The sequence below is a fragment of the Oncorhynchus masou genome, chromosome 13, assembly GCF_036934945.1.
Source record: "Oncorhynchus masou masou isolate Uvic2021 chromosome 13, UVic_Omas_1.1, whole genome shotgun sequence".
Lineage (NCBI taxonomy): Eukaryota > Metazoa > Chordata > Actinopteri > Salmoniformes > Salmonidae > Oncorhynchus > Oncorhynchus masou.
In genome coordinates this window covers 31,568,980-31,590,762 of record NC_088224.1, presented here as the reverse complement: position 1 = coordinate 31,590,762, position 21,783 = coordinate 31,568,980, and the positions used below count along the sequence as shown (strand labels likewise).

Below are 21,783 nucleotides of genomic sequence, written 5' to 3'. Positions count from 1 at the left end.
TATCACGTGGACCAGCTTTCCTGTCCATAGACCTGCATGAAAAACCTTCAGCCAGTGATAACAATGTACAACCCATCATCAAAATAACTAACACAAACCTCACTTAATGTACAATGGAATTATACTTTTGGGGGAATTTAAAATCGATATTTAGAATCTCCATTTCATTTAGATAGCTATTTCTTCGGTCTCAGTGGATTGATGCTGGTCTGTTCTCCACTGGTCTGGTCTGTCTGACTCGGGCCTCTTCTGATCTGGTCTGGTTGGAAGATGACCTGCTGCTGCTTGTAGGAAAATTCACAAGATGAATTCAGCTGAAAGCAATTGAAAACTTCATTTTTGGTAAAACCGCTAAGGCTGTCAGGGCCAGGGGCCAGGTTCCTGGGAGCCCAACATGTTTCCTTCAGATGACTCCTAGGAAAAGGTTGAAGACTCAGTGGTTCAGTGGACCACTATGTTGCTGGTATTACTGACAGTAAGGGAGTCAGTGGAGGGAGGGAGGGAAGTCTCAGCTTGAGGAAATTGTGTGAAACAAATCCAAATGACGTTTGTTATGCTACTGTTTTAATTTCAATGAGTAGCAGCCACGTTGCTAGGCCAGGGAACTGGAGGCCCTTTGTTATGGAAACAACAAAGCATCAGGAAGGACATGAAGTATAAACCTTCTGCCTCTAGCACCATTTATACCTGGTTCTAACATGAGTCCTTTGTCCTGATCTTACCAGACAGGTGTGTGTGGATGTGTGTTAGCACCAGGTATAAACAAGGCTTCTGAGGACTGTTTGCTGGTCTGTGGACACTTCATCTTTAGTCTCCTCCCCTCCCTGCTCCTCTCAGCCTCAAGCACCTCTAGAAACCTTTCATTTGTTTAAATGTGATCTTTTTAATTCCTTTATTTATATATTTTTATTCAGCTGTTAAGTGTTTTCGATGTCTGCTTTGGGTGGGAACAGTGGCTGAATCAGGAATCGGTCAAGGGTGGCCAAATCTTACCCTGCCGATGGCTGGTGTGGGTGCAGGGTTTTGTTCTAGCCAAGCAGTAAGTGTGTCCAGACCACTTGGTATGTTTGACCATAAGGTAAGTAGAATCTCTCTGGGTGTAACCAAGACAATACCAGCGCTACAGCTGTTATACTCACCCCTGGACTGCTGGCTAAAACGTAGTTGGTGGTTGTGTCCAAAATGACATCCTCCTTGTTTATTGCTCTACTTTTTAACCAAGTAGTGCAGTGTACAGGGAATAGGGTGCCATTTCAGACGCAGATTGAGTTTCACGCTGGATATTGTATTTATTTTTATTTAACCTTTATTTAACTAGGCAAGTCAGAACAAATTCATTTTTACAATTGACGGCCTACCCCCTTGTAATTGTATGAAGAAGTTGTGCACCTAGTGACCTCTGGCTGTGTCTTATCAACAGGGCAGAAATGGCCTCAACCCGTCTCACTGTTCCAAATGTTTGTCATGTTCAGTTGTATTAGTGGTTATTCAGTTTTAGTTGTTCATGGGTAAAACTGACAAACCTTTCTTCTGTTCGTGTAGAATGTAGACGCTTATAAAACAATGCCAAACCTTCAACCCTTAATGTTTTTACAAGTTTTAGGTCAGGATTCAAGCTAAGGCATGTTATAGTGCAGCTCAATGGACTGCCGACAATGCCCCTTTTAAAGGCAATTTACACTTAAGCCGACGTTCGCAGTGCATACCATGAATGCTGTCCTGCGAACATTGTCGGCTGCCCAGTGCAGTGCTCTGGAAGGCACCTTGTACTGAATCAAAGCCTCAGTTTATGTACCAAAAATATATATTTTTTTGTATGGCTATCAAAATTGTATGTTTATCAAACCCTTTTGTGTTATGAAAAATGTGCATTTTTATATTTGATTCTTTTTATTTATTTTTTACAATTTTATGTGTCCGTTTTGTTGTTTTTGTACACAGTACATGACCAAAAAATGTTTTCCATGGAATGGCCAGTTCTTTCTATAGAATTGCCAGTTCTTCATCAATAGACACATTTACGGTGCATTTGGAAAGTTTTCAGACCCTTTGACTTGTTCCACATTTGTTATTAAGTTACAGCCTTAGTCTAAACTGTATTACATTGTTTTGTTCCCCTCATCAATCTACACACAATACCCCATAAAAAACAGATTTTTAGAAATGTTAGCACATTTACATAAGTTTTCAGACCCTTTAGTCAGTACTTTGTTGAAGCACCTTTGGCAGCGATTGGTCTTCTTGGGTATGACGCTACAAGCTAGGCACACCTGTATTTGGGGAGTTTCTCCCACTCTTTGCAAATCCTCTCAAGCTCTGTCAAGTCAGATGGGGAGTGTAGCAGTACAGCTATTTTCAGGTCTCTCCAGAGATGTTCGATCAGGGTTCAAGTCCGGGCTTTGGCTGGGCCACTCAAGGGCATTGAGACTTGCCTCGAAGCCACTCCTGCATTGTTTTGGCTTGGTTTCCTAAGACCAGACAATCTGGTTTCTCATGGTTTAAAGTCCTTTAAGTACCTTTTGGCAAACTCCAAGCGGGCTATCATGTGCCTTTTACTGAGGAGTGGCTTCCGTCTGGCCACTCTACCATAAAGGCCTAATTGGTGGAATGCTGCAGAGATGGTTGTCCTTCTGGAAGGTTCTCCGATATCCACAGAGGAACTCTGGAGCTCTGTCAGTGACCATCAGGTTCTTGGTCACCTCCCTGACCAAGGCCCTTCTCCCCTGATTCCTCAGTTTGACCATGCGACCAGCTCTAGGAAGAAACTTGGTGGTTCCAAACGTATTCCATATAAGACTGATGGAAGCCACGGTGTTCTTGGGGACCTTCAATGCTGCAGACATTTTTTGGTACTCTTCCCCAAATCTGTGCCTTGACACAATCCTGTCTCAGAGCTATACAGATAATTCCTTTGAAATCATGGCTTGGTTTTTCTCTGACATCCACTGTCAACTATGGGACCTTTATATAGACAGGTGTACCTTTCCAAACCATGTCCAATCAAGTTGAAGAAACATCTCAAGATCGACCACTGCGCCACTCAGGTCTTTGATCAAAGGCATCACAGTGCTGACTGTGCCACTAGAGTTTCTGGGTTCGATTCCAGGCTCTGTCGCAGCCGGCCACGACCGGGAGTCCCATGGGGCGGCGTACAATTTGGCCCAACGTCGTCCGGAATAGGGGAGGGTTTGGCCGGCAGGGATGTCCTTGTCCTATCGCGGACTAGCGACTCCTGTGGCGTGCCGGGCACAGTGCATGTTGACACAGTCACCAGTCACCAGGTGCACGATGTTTCCTCCAACACATTGGTCCAGTTGGCTTCCGGGTTAAGTGGGCATTGTGAAGAGGCAGTGAGGCTTTGTTGGGTTGTGTTTTGGACACACGGCTCTCGACCTTCGCCTCTCCCGTATTGGAGTTGCAGCGATGAGACAAGACTGTAACTACTAATTGGATACCACAAAATTGGGGAGAAAGGTATATGATATGTATAAGATATGTATATATATTATAATAATAAAAGATTGATCAATGAAAACCGGATGCAACTGAGCTCAATTTCGAGTTTTCATAGCAAATGTTCTGAATACTTATGTAAATAAGGTATTTCTGTTTATTTGGAAACATTTATAAAGCCTGTTATTGCTTTGTCATTATGGAGTATTGTGTGTAGATTGATGAGGGAAAAACATTTATTTAATCCATTTGAGAATAAGGCTGGAATGTAACAAAATGGGGAAAAATACTTCCCGAATGCACTGTAAATCAACCTCACTATGGTCTGTCTTATACTGTTACTTGTTGTCGTTAGCCCACGGGTGCACCTCAGCCACACTCAAGGTACTAAACGACATCATAACCGCCATCGATAAAAGACAGTACTGTGCAGCCGTCTTCATCGACCTTGCCAAGGCTTTCGACTCTGTCAATCACCATATTCTTATCGGCAGACTCAGTAGCCTCGGTTTTTCGGATGACTGCCTTGCCTGGTTCACCAATTACTTTGCAGACAGAGTTCAGTGTGTCAAATCGGAGGGCATGCTGTCCGGTCCTCTGGCAGTCTCTATGGGGGTGCCACAGGGTTCAATTCTCGGGCCGACTCTTTTCTCTGTATATATCAATGATGTTGCTCTTGCTGCGGGCGATTCCCTGATCCATCTCTACGCAGACAACACCATTCTATATACTTCCGGCCCGTCCTTGGACACTGTGCTATCTAACCTCCAAACGAGCTTCAATGCCATACAACACTCCTTCCGTGGCCTCCAACTGCTCTTAAACGCTAGTAAAACCAAATGCATGCTTTTCAACCGATCGCTGCCTGCACCCGCATGCCCGACGAGCATCACCACCCCGGATGGTTCCGACCTTGAATATGTGGACACCTATAAGTACCTAGGTGTCTGGCTAGACTGTAAACTCTCCTTCCAGACTCATATCAAACATCTCCAATCGAAAATCAAATCAAGAGTCGGCTTTCTATTCCGCAACAAAGCCTCCTTCACTCACGCCGCCAAACTTACCCTCGTAAAACTGACTATCCTACCAATCCTCGACTTCGGCGATGTCATCTACAAAATTGCCTCCAACACTCTACTCAGCAAACTGGATGCAGTTTATCACAGTGCCATCCGTTTTGTCACTAAAGCACCTTATACCACCCACCACTGCGACTTGTATGCTCTAGTTGGCTGGCCCTCGCTACATATTCGTCGCCAGACCCACTGGCTCCAGGTCATCTACAAGTCCATGCTAGGTAAAGCTCCGCCTTATCTCAGTTCACTGGTCACGATGGCAACACCCATCCGTAGCACGCGCTCCAGCAGGTGTATCTCACTGATCATCCCTAAAGCCAACACCTCATTTGGCCGCCTTTCGTTCCAGTACTCTGCTGCCTGTGACTGGAACGAATTGCAAAAATCCCTGAAGTTGGAGACTCTTATCTCCCTCACCAACTTCAAACATGTGCTATCTGAGCAGCTAACCGATCGCTGCAGCTGTACATAGTCTATTGGTAAATAGCCCACCCATTTTCACCTACCTCATCCCCATACTGTTTTTATTTATTTACTTTTCTGCTCTTTTGCACACCAATATCTCTACCTGTACATGACCATCTGATCATTTATCACTCCAGTGCTAATCTGCAACATTGTAATCATTCGCCTACCTCCCCATGCCTTTTGCACACAATGTATATAGACTCCCCTTTTTTGTACTGTGTTATTACATTTACATTACATTTAAGTCATTTAGCAGACGCTCTTATCCAGAGCGACTTACAAATTGGTGAATTCACCTTCTGACATCCAGTGGAACAGCCACTTTATTGACTTGTTAATTGTTTACTCCATGTGTAACTCTGTGTTGTCTGTTCACCATGCTAAGCTTTATCTTGGCCAGGTCGCAGTTGCAAATGAGAACTTGTTCTCAACTAGCCTACCTGGTTAAATAAAGGTGAAATAAAAAATAAAAAAATAAATATGGGGTAATAATGTTAAAAAAACAATATTCATTAAAGCTCTGTGGCGCTGTCATTAAAGACCAGGGTCAAAACGTGTATCCTACTGTTCTTTGTGTCAATGTATTATGCTGGTGACGTTTGCATGAAGGGTGTATCTGAAATGACACCCTATTCCCTAAATGGTACACTCATTTGTACTAGAGCCCTGGGGAAAAGTAGTGTGCAATACAGGGAATAGGGTACAATTTCTGACGCAGGTCTATTAGCACTGTCCTGATAATACTATACCATCAACAATGGAGACCTGGTTAGTATCTTCTGTCAAAGGAACTACTGGCTCACTAACCACGGCCCATGTTTGGGCTCCAGGCATGTGGCCTCCACGGCTATCAACAACGTACATGGTAATGCACCTTCGCTGTGTCTTCACAACAAGCACTGTGTTGACCACACCATACCAACATTAGTCAAAATGATTTACGTAGAGCGTATTCTAAACAAACAGGAATGTGCAGGCCAGCCGCAGCAGAACTAGTCCAGGGGAAATTATACTGGGTGTCAGTTCCAAATGGCACCCTATTACCTACATACAGTAGTAGTACACTACCTTTGAGGAAAGTCCTATGGGACCTGGTCTTAAGTAGTGCACTGTATAGGATAAGGTGTCCCCTTTTGGAGAACTGGGAGGAACAAAAGAGCTGCTGAAGATGCCGCCATGCGTCCCCTTTTTCTCTCTCTCTTTTGTAGACATGACATCAGCGGTGCAAGTGGGACATATTTCCCAGTCGGGTCCTGGTATTTACTAAATGAAGAGATGTGATCGTAGCATTAGTCCAATCTGATCATAGGACGAATGGACTAATGATGCGATCACATTTAGTAATTTCATAAATATCAGCATACGACTAGGAAAAATCCGCTTGAACGCACCGCTGACGTCATTTGTCTACAAAAAAAAGAGGGCAAGCATGGCGGCAACTTCAGCAGTTTTTGTTTATGATAAGAACAAAATACTAATTGTTGATAGAAAATTGTCTTGTTCACGTTCTAAATCAAAAGGAAGATCATCTCTGGATATACTTTAAGGGCAAAAAAGAGCAAGACAATCACAAGCCTTCTAACCTCCATGTTTGATGGTATTCAAATGTAAATGCACCCGACTAAACAACTGGTAATTACCACCTTCCCACTTGGTTATAAACGCAGCATTGTACCTTGCAAGCCTAATTCTAAATTCTCATAAACATACAAATTATATAAACTTTTTTTGAGGGAAGGAGGATGATTTCAATTAGTGTACAGAACCCATTGGGTCAGTTCAACATGGATAATTGGGTAATATTTTGTTGAAACTGATCAATGAAATTAGAACCTATAATCACCCACTCAAAAAGACAGCCAGAAGTTTGTTGAATTTCCTATGTGTTATCACTGCGTTTTCAACCATCTAAAAGCACAACCAAAGTTCAAATGGGAATACAATGTGATATTTTGTTTATTTATACAGCATATTAATGTGATGTCACTGTGCTTCATCTAATAGCAGAACCAAATGAACTGGATTGCAGTTGAGATTACATTAAAAGTACATGGTGCAAGTGATCAATGCCATTTGAGATTCTGCACAGATTATTACCGCAATTGTGAAGCTCTCCACAGACCTGTGATGACTTACAGATGTTGGATCTTAATTTGATCACCTTGTTGCAGGACATTTTAAACCTGTAGTGTATTTGAGACTTAAAAAGGCTTCTGAAGTTTAATTTCCATTTAGACATTTCAGATTGGGGAAACATTTTTTGAATGGTCATCCAAGTCGGGAGTCGGAATGGACAAGTGTAGTGTCTGTCTCTTGTCATAGATTGCATTTATTTTGGGAGATTGCAAAATGACCTTTTCATTCAAGACAGGATAAATGCACTCGAGTGCCAATTGAATTAAGTACACCACCCCGTTCACAACAATGGTTTGCTCCTACAGTCAGTGAGTCACGTGGCCATGGTTTGCTATATAAGGCAGGCAGACAGGCATTCAGTAACTGTTAGATTTAACAGAATGGGCAAAATGAGTGACCTAAGCGACTTTGAGCGTGCTATGATCGACGGTGCCAGGCGCACTGGTTCCAGTATCTCAGAAAATGTCGGTCTCCTGGGCTTTTCCACACACGAGAGTGTTTAGGGTTTACCGAGAATGGTGCGACAAACAAAACATCCAGTTAGCTGCAGTCCTTTGGGCATAAACAGCTCATTGATGAGAGGTCGAAGGAGAATGGTGAGAATCATGCAAGCTAACAGGCAAGCTGCAAATAGCGGAGCAGAACAGCACCACGGAACGCGCAACTCGTCGACTCTTGTCACAATGATTGCAAGGACAGCTGCTCACCAATTTGACAGCTCCAATGCATTTCCATCACCAAAGCATCTGCTATGCCGGTGTCTATTGTCTGTTAACGCTTGATCTCATTATTATTATTATTATTATTATTATTATTATTATTTTAATCTAGGATTTGATTTTCTCTTAAGAAATTGTATAAACCCTTACAAACATTTCCATTAATTGTAATCACATAAATCCATTCCTGTTGCTACAGGATTATAATATTCCTGCTGTAGCAAACTGGTTCAAATTAAGATCCTACATCTGTATCTACTGCTATGATAGTTCCGCATGAGCCACTGGCTTAATCCCATTTATTTTTGGTTGAGTTGGAGATATGAATCAACATATAATTTGTTGACAAGTTAATTGGCTATTTATCACCATTTGAAGGAGATGTATCTTCTGCTTGGATAGTTCCATCTGTGCCACTGACTTAGTCTGGCTTTAATTCCAGTTAATTAATAAATTAATAAATTGTATTCACGTCTCCATCTCAACCAAAAATCTAAATTACAGAATAGGACTAAATCATATCAAACTTTAAATGCACTTTTGATTAAACACAGAAGGTCGCCAGTTCGAATCCCAATGTACCTTTCGTTTTCCAAACCTCCTAAACATATTAAAGGGCAGCTGAACTCAACAACTGATTTATCTGGTTGAAAATGGCCTGTTACATCGATATTAGTCAGAAACATTGATTAAAGTGTAAAGATGTACTACTAAGTGTAAATAGCATAATTCTGGTCAGCATCTACCAAAACGGATATTTGAGAGATATAGGAAAGCTGTTATGTTCTTAGCTCCACTCCGCTACATTTGCCGAGTTAAGCATACACACAGGTGTTCAGAGCATGCTAGGTAGCTAATTAGCACAGGTCGTCGCCTCGTCTTCTGTCTGTTTTTCCGTAAACAAGCGCTGTAACATGGAGATATGGCTGAGTGGGAACACTAACTCAAACTATCAATCAGCTGTGCTGATTGCGCTCTATTCAATCATATGGCAAAACCTACAGCCAGTGAAACAGAACTGTCCACATTACGCTGCGCCTCGGTCTTGTTTACATAAGACAACACATCGTCAATGTATTATTTTAATTAAACTGAGAATTGAGGGAAAAATGAGAATTGAGACAATGCACACTTCCATCCCAACTGTCACTAGATAATATAAAATAAAAAAAATCGTGTACCGCCGTGACCTTTTTCGTAACATGATTCGCTATGAAACACTGCCAGACGGACTCACTCCGGTAATACATAGTGAGAAAGTTGTAAAAACTAAGTGGCACCAAAGTACTTTGCCACTTGCCAGTGACTTGTTAAGCTGATTTAGCCAACGTGACCTGCCTGCTAAATGTGCCTGCTAGCTAGCTACATTGACAAACACAGAGATGGAACTTAGCTAGCTAAGAAGTAATTTAGGGCACTGATAAACAGCATGTAGCTTTGCTTTATTTACGATATTTTGACAGCTTGCTGATGAAGTTGTAGACATGTTCTTAGAAATCAGTAGTGAGCGCAGCATCAGCTGATTCTACTGTCTGCAGTAGAGAATGCATCAAACACCTTAGCTAGATGTAAAATTGAGCGACAAAGACCTCTGCAAAAATGGCCAAATTACAGATTTCTTGAATTATCCTATTCAGACTATTTTGAGGTCGAAAGGTTTCTCCCGGGACTCAAGAGGGACAAAACAATATAACTGCGGGTACGATATAGCGAACATAACACACCCTCATTCATCTTTTTTTAATGAGCAGCAGAAAAACATGCGGAATCATTGAGTTCAGCTGCCCTTTAACTAATCACATTTGTCATCTACTGACATTCCAAATGAATGATTTAACAGCTTTATGTATGTGGAAATAACAATGGTGATTCCCTCACCCCTACTAGCACAGTGGACTAGGCACTGGGATAGGGACCAGAGGTCACAGGCTCTAACCTTGCCCATGCCCTTTCTCAAAAAAGGTATATTTATCTATATCTACTTAACACACGATTCTCTAGATCTGATCAAGATTGTGTTTTCATTTGTTTCTAATCCCTTTAGTCAGTCTGTTCAGTCCATATTGATTCCCATGGGTTTCCATGATCTAAGCCATACAATTATTTGTCAATAATTGTTAGACGCTTGTTAGATGCAGGGGCGCAACTGTCACTGGGGACGGGGGGACATGTCCCCTCCACATTCTGAAATTGTCCCCTCCACATTCTGAAATTCAATTTTGTCCAACATGTCTGGAGCCAAGGCCATTATTATTCAGAGGAGATGTGAAATTGGAGGAAAACCTCCAGACAGAATCATGGGATCAAATTAATTTAATAAAGTGTAGAATCATACATTGCATCAGCCGAGGTCATGGTTTTCTTACATTTATTAAAATATGCAGATCCTGAGTATATAGACGCAAACTAAGCATTCTGAAATATGTAAATGTGTTGTTTATAGTCAAATAATATTTCTTATTGCACTTATATCTTGTTGCAATATTTCTTATCCTAAATATATACCAAAATTATATTTTTAGTGTTTTTTTCCCTTAAAATAATAGCTTTATCACACTGAATATTTGTGAGAGAGAAGATTTCTCCCCATGCTGTGCTGTAGGGCTATACTCCTGTGTTGTAGGGCTTCTATACTCCTGGGTGAAATGTCCTTTGACCACAGAGAACTTGTGATTTTATAATGTGATCAGCTCTACACCAGTAATGTCAGCAAAAAGACTTATGCAGCTGTCTTATAAAATCTTAGAAACTCTTGAACACACTCTGATGGACAGAGCTATGGAGGCTCACAAAATGTTGGAGCTCCTTTTCTTCTTAAGCTTGAAAAAAACGTCACATCCCTGTTTAGATCCTCCAGCTTTAGTACGAGTGTCCCACAGTGCACTGCACACCCACAGGCTCTCACGTTGCACACACGCTCAGTCTCGAGTCTGCATGGCCCTCCTCTGTGACGCAAGGGCGATGGACTTCCAGCGTAAAGCAGAGGTGGCGACTTCAGTGATGACATGTTAACTGTCCGTCTCGGCCGAGTCCTCGCTGTTCTGAGACTTGCTGGAGTCCTGGAAGTCTGGTTTCTGTCTCAGTGTTCTGTTCTGCTCCTCCTTCAGCTCCAGGTAGGACCGAGAGAACGTGTGGAAGATGGAGGTGACGGGGAACGCCATGAGGAGGATCCCACTGAGGATGCTGCTGAGCGCCACCACCTGACCCGGGATGCTACGCGGCACCATGTCCCCGTACCCCACCGTTGTCATGGAGATCACCGCCCACCAGTAGGTGCCGGGGATGCTGGTGAAGTCGTACTTGGCGCCCATCTCGCTCTCCGCCAGGAACACCAGCGGGGAGAACAGTGCCATGGCAACACACAGGAACAGGAGGAGCAGGCCGAACTCGCGGGTGCAGCGTCGGACCGTCAGGCCTAAGGTCTGCAGCCCCAGGGAATGGCGCGCCAGACGCATCACGTAGAAGATCCTCAAGGCCCGGAGTACCCGCAGCACTAGGCCCACCTTCTCCAGGTAGTTGTTCCCGCCACTGGGCTTCTCCCCTCCCTCAGACAGAGAGTCTACTATCACAGTGATGTAATAGGGGAGGATGGCCACCACGTCGATGATGTTGAGGGGCGTCTTCAGGAACACACACTTACTCGGCGTCTGGATGAAGCGCAGCAGGAACTCCAGAGAGAACCAGGCCACACACACAGTCTCCAGGACAAAGATATTGTAGCACCTCTGAGAACACTCACCCTGGAAGACAGAGGAAACATAGTGTTAAGAAAAACTCACAGTAGAAGAGAGTGAACACACAGTGTTAAGGCAAGCAACAATTATAATGCAAGACATTGGTAGGAAACGACACTACATTCACTATTATAAAAAATTCTGGATAACTGTTTCCTAATCACACAAGTGGTCAGTTGTTCCTATCCGGCTCGAAGGACCAGTTCAACAGCCACCAGTGGCGTCAGACTCCTCTACACCAGCAGGGGCTCCAGGGGGGGTGAGGGGGTAGAGATTTGGGGAGGAGCAATGTTTCGAGGGAGAGCTGGAGAGGGTCTTGGAGCAGCACATAAACCATCTGAACATCCCTGTTAGTTGATTGGGATCATAAGGAAAAGAGACGAGTAACTTTGATCAAACAGCCTGAGGGATATGTTTTTTTCTTCCTGTCTATTATAAAATAGACAGGCAGTCTGTCAGCAGTACTTTACATGATTTATAAAACTGAGAAGAGAGGCTTTAATGATGTCAGAAATTCCTTCCTTTAATTGGCAAGGCTAAGATGGGCTATACAGTACAATGTATTTATATTATTATAGGCTCTGTTTGTAGACTGTCAACTCCTTTAGACAAATCACCCTGGTAGCAATATCTGGTCATACATTCAGAATCTTTGTACCCAAAAATGAATTACTGGTGTCCAGCCACAATAAATAAAGTCATACAAGTGTGCCATGAGACAGATCCATAGAACTCATGCAGCCACAATGTCAACGGCAACGTGAAGCTGAGGAGAAACCATTGTTTCCTTCCCTTTCCTCCCACTCTTTCCAATCTGACTGTTATTAATGCAACTTCATTAAAGGAAATTAATTTCCTTCCTGGGATCAGCAGGGACTAAGCTAAAGCCAACCTTGACTACATTATAAATATATTATAAATACTTTAATTTACTTCTGGCATGATGAAATATCCTTACTTCCTGTAGTGTAATCAATTTTCCGTCTGCTCTAAATGGGTCCATAAATATTACATAACTGTATTTACATGTGATTATGAAAACAGATCCAGAAGGAGAATGAGGAGCGAGGTGGAGATGGGGTGTATGTGTAAAGGTTTATACTGTACAAACATCTAGAATAATTCATTTCTATGAAAGAAAGAAGCCAAGCTGTCGGCCTCTCCTTTTATTGCACTCTCGCTCTGGGGAACCTAGCTACGCTTCATCAACATGTTTAGGAAGAAGTGAGCATGAAATAATGTCTTAATGACTTTTGCCAACTTTTAGTAACTTTCCTCCAGTTAGTACATACTTCCGTTCCATCATAGTCTCCTCAATTACTCCTTAAATGTGATTAGGGAACATGTGTTTTTGACCAGCGGTTGAGCTCTAACCTGTTACAGAATCATCACTTGTGAATAAGATGCTAGAGGTGCTTAAAAAAACAACCAAGAGAATATGCATCTTAAAAACCACTCCAGTGTATTCTTGGAGACATAGTGGAGTGAGGAGGGAATGTATAAACCAGGCTGGGTGACTTTTAGCCTCTCATTATTCCAGTAAATATACTTTCATCGAAGCAAAGCTGTGTCTGAAAGGCTTGAAAGGCAGCACAGAAATCAGCATTCAAAAATATAAACCAGAGCAACATAAACCTTTCTTCCACGTTTACTAATCCAAACAACATGCAACTGCTTCACTATGCTTGGTTATTCACAGAGCACAACAATAAACCTACGGGGCCCAGACGTCATTTCAACATCTAGTTTTGATTTACATTTGGTTGAGTTACCAACTAACATGAATTCAACGTGAAATCAACAAAAGATGTCACCATGTCATTGGATTTAGGCTAAACGTTTTTTTTTTTTTTTTAATAGGAAAATCCCTTGATGACTTTGCAAATCCAATCAGTTTTCCATTTTGATTCACGTGGAACAATGTTGAATCAACCAATTTCTCCCCCAGAGGGAAGTGTGTATGTGTGCGTAAGTGCTTGCAAGTGTGTGTGCATGTAAAATAAATGCACAATTTGGCCAGTTGTTGTTGTAGTAATGTCCTTTGATGGGTTGAGTCAATAAGTATTCAACCCCTTTGTTATGACAAGGCTAAATAAGGAGGAAGGAAACCACTCAGTTACAGAGTGGAATGGCTGTGATAGGAGAAAACTGATGACGGATTAACAACATTTAAGTTTGTCATTGTAGATATTCCACAATACTGAGTGAAAAGAAGGAAGCCTGTACAGAATAAAAATATTCCAAAACATGCACCCTGTAAAATTGCTAAAAATGTGGCAAAGATTTAACTTTATGTCCTGAATAGAAAGTGTTATGCTTGGGGCAAATCAACACAACACATCACTGAGTACCACTGTTCATATTTTCAAGCTTGGTGGGTACTGCATCATGTTATGGGTATGCTTGTCATTGTCAAGGACTAGGGATAAAAATAAACGCAATAGAGCTAAGCACAGGCTAAATCCTAGAGAAAAACCTGGTTCAGTCCGATTTCCAACAGAGACAAATTCACCTTTCAGCAGGACAATAACCTAACACAAGGTCAATTCTACACTAGAGTTGATAACCAAGACGATATTGAAAGACTTGAAAATGGCTGTGGAAAGACAAGCAATGATCAGCAACCAACTTGAATAATGTGCAAATATTGTAAAATCTAGGTGTGCAAAGCTCTTAGAGATTTACCCAGAAAGACTCACAGCTGTAATCGCTGCCAAAGGTGATTCTAACATGTATTAACTCAGGGGTGTGAATACTTATATAAATTATATATTTATGCATTTAATTGAATACATTTGTAAAATGGTTTAAAAAATAAATTGTATCACTTTTCAATTCAAGCTGTAACACAACAAAATGTGGAGTACTGTAAGTCAAGTGGTATGAATACTTTCTGAAGTCCCTGTACATGGCTACAGTGGCTCAAATAAACACACACACAATAATCAGATTCAGCAAACACGCTACTCTGACCATATCAGAGCTCCAGACAGGTGTGTAGCAGCCATGTCGCGTGTTAACTAAACAATATGGCCAATCACCATAGGAGGACGACCTTTGGTCCCCAAGGTGTGTGTAAGTGGGCATGATTTCAAAAACAGGCTTAGCGTAATGCTGAGCTGGCTGTTATTACACACAGTTTTTCAATGGCTTTAGTCAATTTGTTTACCTCGGCCCTTATAACATTAATCTCCTTCATCTCCCTGGGTGGGGCGGGGCAGGGCTGGGAGAGGAGTGTGTGAACATAGGAGCTACAGAACATGGCCATATTACGTTTCAAGAGTTCCCCATACGAGAACACCCATTTCTTTGGTCTAGATTCTCCAACTGGTGTTAAATATTAGTTACAGAACCACAATAACAACACACCACGACTTGTCAGCAGTGTCGAATGTGGTAGGTAATCATCTGTTAGTTGTTTCATCGAATTGTTCTTAGAGCTATGGTACATTCTCTGTGTGAAGGAGTAGCCTTCCCTGTAATTTCTATACATGTATTTATTGTGTGTTTATATAGCTAGGATCCTAAAATGTCAATTCACTATCACATGTTAATTGATCTTTTCCAATCAGCTCAACCTAACCCACTGAGCACACCACGTATTTCAACGTGGATAATACTTAGTGGAGACGTTGATGAATGATTACAACCTATATTCACCCACTCAAAAAGACAGCCAAAAGTTAGTTGAATTTCCAGTGTGTTATCACTATGCTTTCAACCATCTAAAAGCACAACCAAATTCCAATGGAAAAACTCTTGTCTAATTTTCGGTTTAGTTGTCATCCAAATGTCTATCACTGCTCTTTCAACCATTTAAAAACGCACCATAAAGTACATAGTGCAAGTGATCAATGTCATTTGATATTTTCTGCAGATTATAACAGCACTTGTGAAGATCTTCACAGACCTGCGATAACTTATGCATGCTATCCTGAACACGCTTTATATGATTACAGAAGTAGAAATGTATAGTTACAGTAACCTCAATGTGGCCATTTTAAGGTTGAATGTTACACGCGTTTGAAAGATAGGTTATTTACATATTACAAAAGTAATACTGAATTTTGTTTGGTTGACAATGCAACCAGATATCTACATTTAAAGGAGATGTATCTACTGCTTGGATAGTTTCATCTAAGACACTGGCTTAATCCTATTCTTTAAGTTTTATTTTTGTTTGAGTTGGAGATGGAGATGTGAATTCAACATATCATTTGTTAACTTGACAACAAGTTAATAAGCTATTTATGGTATTTCAAAAGTGATTCATATTTCCATCTCAACCCAAAATTGAAGTTATACATTAGGACTAGATCAAATCAAACTTTAAATGCGCTTTAAATAATGTTTTATTTGATTTAGTCCTATTCTTTCACTTTCATTTTTGGTTGAGGTAAAGACGTGAATCCAACATATCAATTATACATTTTTAGACAGACTGAAATTAAAGCCAGACTAAGTCCGTGGCACAGATGGAACTATCCAAGCAGAAGATGAATCTCCTTCAAATATTGATATTTGGTTGCTTTGACAACCAAACAATTAAACATTGCTAAATATCATACAATTTCAAATCAACCAGAGCTTGAAATCATAGGTCTATTTTATTATTATGGGTTAAATTAAAACAATAGCTGTGTTATATAGGTCTATGTAGCATCATTGATGGTATATGAGTGAAAGTATGGCTACGTTTCATTTGCTCTGTTTAACCTACCCTTTGGAATGACTTTGATAGCATCAGTGAATCTATTTCATTTTTAAATGGAGATCTATTAACAATCATTCTCACAATAGCACATTGGTAATAGTTAGTGGCAATATTATAGCTAAGCAGGGCTGGGCTTCGTTAAAACCCTGGATGGGAGGCCAAATTGTAGCCATAGATAGATCAATTCTCCAGTAGGTGGTGCTGCTCAGCCTATTGTTGTTTTTCCTGATAGTGGATATACTGGTGAAGACCTGACATTGGTTTAAAAGGTACACATTCAACATATTTTTCTACAAGGTTTCTTTGTTGAAATTTAGTTACCATGATTACATAATCATGTGATGGAAATCTCACTCTCAAAACAATAGTTTAGACTTTTTTCAAATCCAACATATTTTCCCCTTAGATTCCACATCACAATACTTTCACAAATTACATTGAAACAATGTTGATCCAACAAGTGTTTGCCCAGTGGGATGTCCCTTGAATTGCCAGCTGACTGCTTGCAAGCTTTGCTAATTATCAAATTGCAACACACCTGTGGCCTCCTCCCTCAAGCACTGCAGTTTCTTTGAATGGGAAATGGTGTTCAGCGTGTGAAGGTTACTGCTGGTATGTCATGCAAGTTAATAAAAATAACTTATTTATTATAAAATGATCATCTCCTTCTCATCAATGTGAGAGGGCACTGGCCAGCTATCTCACATTCAGTGAACAGGAGAGCCTGCACCTTGTGATTCTGAAGGCTGTTGTGGTTTAATGTTTAGATGTTAAAGGTGCTACACATAGGATATTTTACATTTTTGCATTGTAATTTCTGGAAATGTCCATAATATACAGTACCAATCAAAAGTTTGGAGACACCTACTCAGAGACAGTTTTGATTTCTTTACAATTATTCTACAATGTAGAAAATAGTTTAAAAAATAAAGAAAAACCCTTGAATGAGTAGGTGTGTCCAAACCTTTGACAGTTACTGTATATTTGTTGATAACGATAGTGATTCACAGTATTACTTCCCCACCAGTGTTGTGATTGGCTGTGATATTCATCTATTGATTTCTACCGCAACTGTTGTCAAAATGGGAAAGCTGTTTTGAATTTGTGGCTGTATTATCTTGCGGAAATTGCTCTGTCATTTCCTGGTTGCTTAAATTCTATTAATTCTATTAAATTCTATTACTGTTTGCTCAATTTCAGACTCTGGGCTGACACACCGGATTTGTAGACTGCATTGTACTCAGCACTCTATTGTCCCTCTAATCAAACACTTCATGAGAGCCCATGAGCTCATGTTGCACAATGCTTCAATAGGCGTGAGAAAACAGAGGGATGGCCTCTGCTAAAAATAGGAGGCTCAGTTTTATATAGGATAGGCCTACTATATTTGTTTCTCAAATTTCCTAATATTAAGCACATTGCTTATATTTACAACAGGACTATAGCCTACCTGGCTGGCATGAGAATAAACCACGGGAAAAAGCATCCTCCATTCACTATTTAAGTGCATCGATGACATGTATTTTCCCCACTGACCCAGTTTCGATACAGGTGCATGATAATGGTCCATTCTAAAACAAAACAAATTTCACACATTTACTAAATAATATATGTAAAGTCAAGATTAAATCAAGAATAGTCTGATGGCTGACAATATTATCCTCTCACTTGTGAATGATATATTATCACGTGAATTATGCCCAGCATAAGAAACAAAGTATTTTTTTGTGTGACTTTTTCTAATCATATTCACTCACCTCATGTAGCCTAGCCCATAGGCCTATATGTTTTAATATGGTTTGCATTACAACTAAAGTGGCCAAATCACTTCTTAAAATTAAGCACATTAATCCGCTTTACAAGGGGTGTAGAGCCGAACTGGTATACATAAGCAGCGTGTGAGTTTCAAGTTTGGGGAAGATAATTTTCACCATAAAAAAGCACCTTTATAATAAAAGCATGACATGCATAATTGCATTTACGATTACTTTTGATTATGGTGTTTTCCGCTAATGGAACATTTTTGCTTACAGCCTACTACCATGTGCGCATTGCTGCGCTTATAATGTGAAGAAATAGCCTAATAGTTTATCAACGTTTTAAGATAAACGTTCTAATATGTTGCATCAGCCACATTGCGTAAAAAAGTCTTTGGGATGCTAGTGGTTGTATTAATTTGGGTGCATTACGGACACACAAAAGGGTATGTACCGTGAAATTCTAGGCATTATCAAGTCCTTGTCAAATTGTGAATGAGAGACTGATGTAGTGTGTGCAGCCTGCACAGAAAACAAAGCAGAGCTCATGCCTTTCAAGCAACTATTTTCAAATCATCATTAGTCACGTCATGCAACGTATTAAAAATCAAAACAATGTTAGTAGAACAACTAAAATAAAATGAATAACTCTATATTAAGCATATAGGATTGACCTATTTCTTTGTTAACCGCTCAACACAGAATTGCCGTATGTGCGCACTCCCTCAAATCGCTTGGAGAAAATATCCTTTCTATTTTATTCAGCTTTGCTCAATTGTATTCTTCATACTATCAAATAATGTCACGGAATTCTAAGCAAATCTGCTAAATTAACTAGTGTAGCCCAGAGCCGTTTGGCATAGCCAGATCAGGACCTAACATAGGACCTAGCAACTCATAATATGCTATTCTGTTCTTCTGAAATAGACTACATTATCATGCTTCTTTAGACCTGTCTAATATAAATAATGGATTTATTGTGAAGTTGTAGGCTATATTACCTGGATGCATTATAGATATGGATGTTCCAAGGGTCTGCATCATTGGCTTGTAGGCTATGTGTGGAAGCCAGGAGATGCTACATGTGTTTATGTTCATTAATGGTCAATTACCGTGAGGCAGTTATTTGCTTGACAATCACCGTCTGACAAAACGTCATGACCACCACAGCCCTAACCAACACACATCTGTTTTTCTAACTACCTGGACCTACCATTCAGTGATGAAGTATCGAAACCAAACCATATGGTTTTAATGAAAAGGTGACTAAGAATCGCTCATCATTTCAAATAGGCTACATGAATGTACTAAACAGCACATAAACACTAAATAAGTCAAGAGCCAGACAGGTAGCCTAATTAAATACGCTATACTATTTAAATTATTTCAAGGTTTTAGTCTACGAAGAAATATATTTTGAAGCATTTGTGAGTGTGACACACTAGTCTGGCAGAGACATTTAGCATTCAGCATTTAAACAACATTTCATTGTATTAAATCATTATAGTCTATAAATTGCACATATAGGCTGTGACTTGATTAACATTAAATACCTTTTTTTTAAATGCCTTATTAGGCTCAGTCTTCAGTGTCTTTGAATTCATTTTTAGAAACACGAGTTTGACCAGAGTCTGTGGCTTCAGGCTCATGCAATCGTGCCTGGAGAGCAGGCCGGCAGTGGAGAATATTCTCTCCACACTTGCAGAGCCACTGGGATGCTAAACACTCTTCGAACTATTCTTGCCAGGCTGGGCAGGATGCGTAGTTTCTTTTGTCTTTTTCTGTAGGTAAGCCCAGGCAGGATCCAGCTCCACTCCGCTCACATACTCTGACACCTGGTAGAAAACTGATCATTTCAATAAGCATTTTTCCACGTCTGGCCATGCTTTCCACCTGGCTACCCCTACCCTGGCCAACATCTCAGCACCCCCTGCTGCCAATGACTGGAATGAATTGTAGAAATCTCTGAAGCTGGAGTCTTATCTCTCCCTCTCTAATTTTAAACATCAGCTGTCTGAGCAGTTTACCGATCACTGTACCTGTACACAGCCAATCTGTAAATAGCACACCAGACTACCTCATCACCATATTTTTACTTACCCTCTTGCTTTTTTGCACCCCAGTATCTCTACTTGCATATCATCATCTGCACATCTATCACTCCAGTATTAATGCTAAATTGTAATTATTTTCGCCTCTAGAACCTATTTATTGCCTACCTCCCTACTCTTCTACATTTGCACACACTGTACATAGATTTGTCTATTTTATTTTATTTTGTGTTATTGACTGTATATTCGTGGCCAAAAGTTTTGAGAATGACACAAATATAAATTTTCACAAAGTTTGCTGCTTCAGTGTCTTTAGATATTTTTGTCAGATGTTACTATGGAATACTGAAGTATAATTACCAGCATTTCATAAGTGTCAAAGGCTTTTATTGACAATTACATGAAGTTGATGCAGAGTCAATATTTGCAGTGTTGACCCTTCTTTTCAAGACCTCTGCAATCCACCCTGGCATGCTCTCAATTAACTTCTGGGCCACATCCTGACTGATGGCAGCCCATTCTTGCACAATCAATGCTTGGAGTTTGTCAGAATTTGTGGGTTTTTGTTTGTCCACCCTCCTCTTGAGGATTGACCACAAGTTCTCAATGGGATTAAGGTCTGGGGAGTTTCCTGGACATGGACCAAAAATATCGATGTTTTGTTCCCCGAGCCACTTAGTTACCACTTTTGCCTTATGGCAAGGTGCTCCATCATGCTGGAAAAGGCATTGTTTGTCACCAAACTGTTCCTGGATGGTTGGGAGAAGTTGCTCTTGGGGATGTGTTGGTACCATTCTTTATTCATGGCTTTGTTCTTAGGCAAAATTGTGAGTGAGCCCACTCCCTTGGCTGAGAAGCAACATGAATGGTCTCAGGATGCTTTACTGTTGGCATGACACAGGACTGATGGTAGCGATCAACTTGTCTTCTCCGGACAAGCTTTTTTTCCAGATGCCCCAAACCATCAGAAAGGGGATTCATCAGAGAAAATAACTTTACCCCAGTCCTCAGCAGTCCAATCCCTGTACCCTTTGCAGAATATCAGTCTGTCCCTGATGTTTTTCCTGGAGAGAAGTGACTTATTTGATGCCCTTCTTGACACCAGGCCATCCTCCAAAAGTGCCTGCCTGCCTGCTGCCATTCCTGAGCAAGCTCTGTACTGCTGGTGCCCCGCAGCTGAATCAACTTTAGGAGATGGTCCTGGCGCTTGCTGGACTTTCTTGGGCGCCCTGAAGCCTTCGTCACAACAATTGAACCGCTCTCCTTGAAGTTCTTGATGATCCGATAAATGGTTGATTTAGGTGCAATCTTACTGGCAGCAATATCCTTTCCTGAGAAGCCCTTTTTGTGCAAAGCAATGATGACGGCAATTGTTTCCTTGCAGATAACCATGATTGACAGAGGAAAATCAATGATTCCAAGCACCACCCTCCTTTTGAAGCTTCCAGTCTGTTATTCATACTCAGTCAGCATGACAGAGTGATCTCCAGCCTTGTCCTCGTCAACACTCACACCTGTGTTAATGAGGGAATCACTGACATGATGTCAGCTGGTCTTTTGTGGCAGGGCTGAAATGCAGTGGAAATGTTTTGGGGGATTCAGTTCATTTGCATGGCAAATAGGGACTTTGCAATTAATTGCAATTCACCTGATCACTCTTCATAACATTCTG

At 40.9% G+C, this 21,783-nt stretch overlaps 1 protein-coding gene across 1 annotated transcript in view; it reads right to left on the bottom strand.

The window, feature by feature from the left end:
- Nucleotides 1-6,938: 6,938 nt before the first annotated feature.
- LOC135552083 (potassium voltage-gated channel subfamily G member 2-like) overlaps nt 6,939-21,783 on the bottom strand; it is a 38,657-nt gene continuing 23,812 nt past the window's right edge. The window contains exon 4 of the mRNA XM_064983480.1: nt 6,939-11,595. Within this exon, the coding sequence (XP_064839552.1) occupies nt 10,864-11,595 (732 nt within the window). The 3' untranslated portion in view covers nt 6,939-10,863. The remainder of the gene's footprint in view (nt 11,596-21,783) is intronic.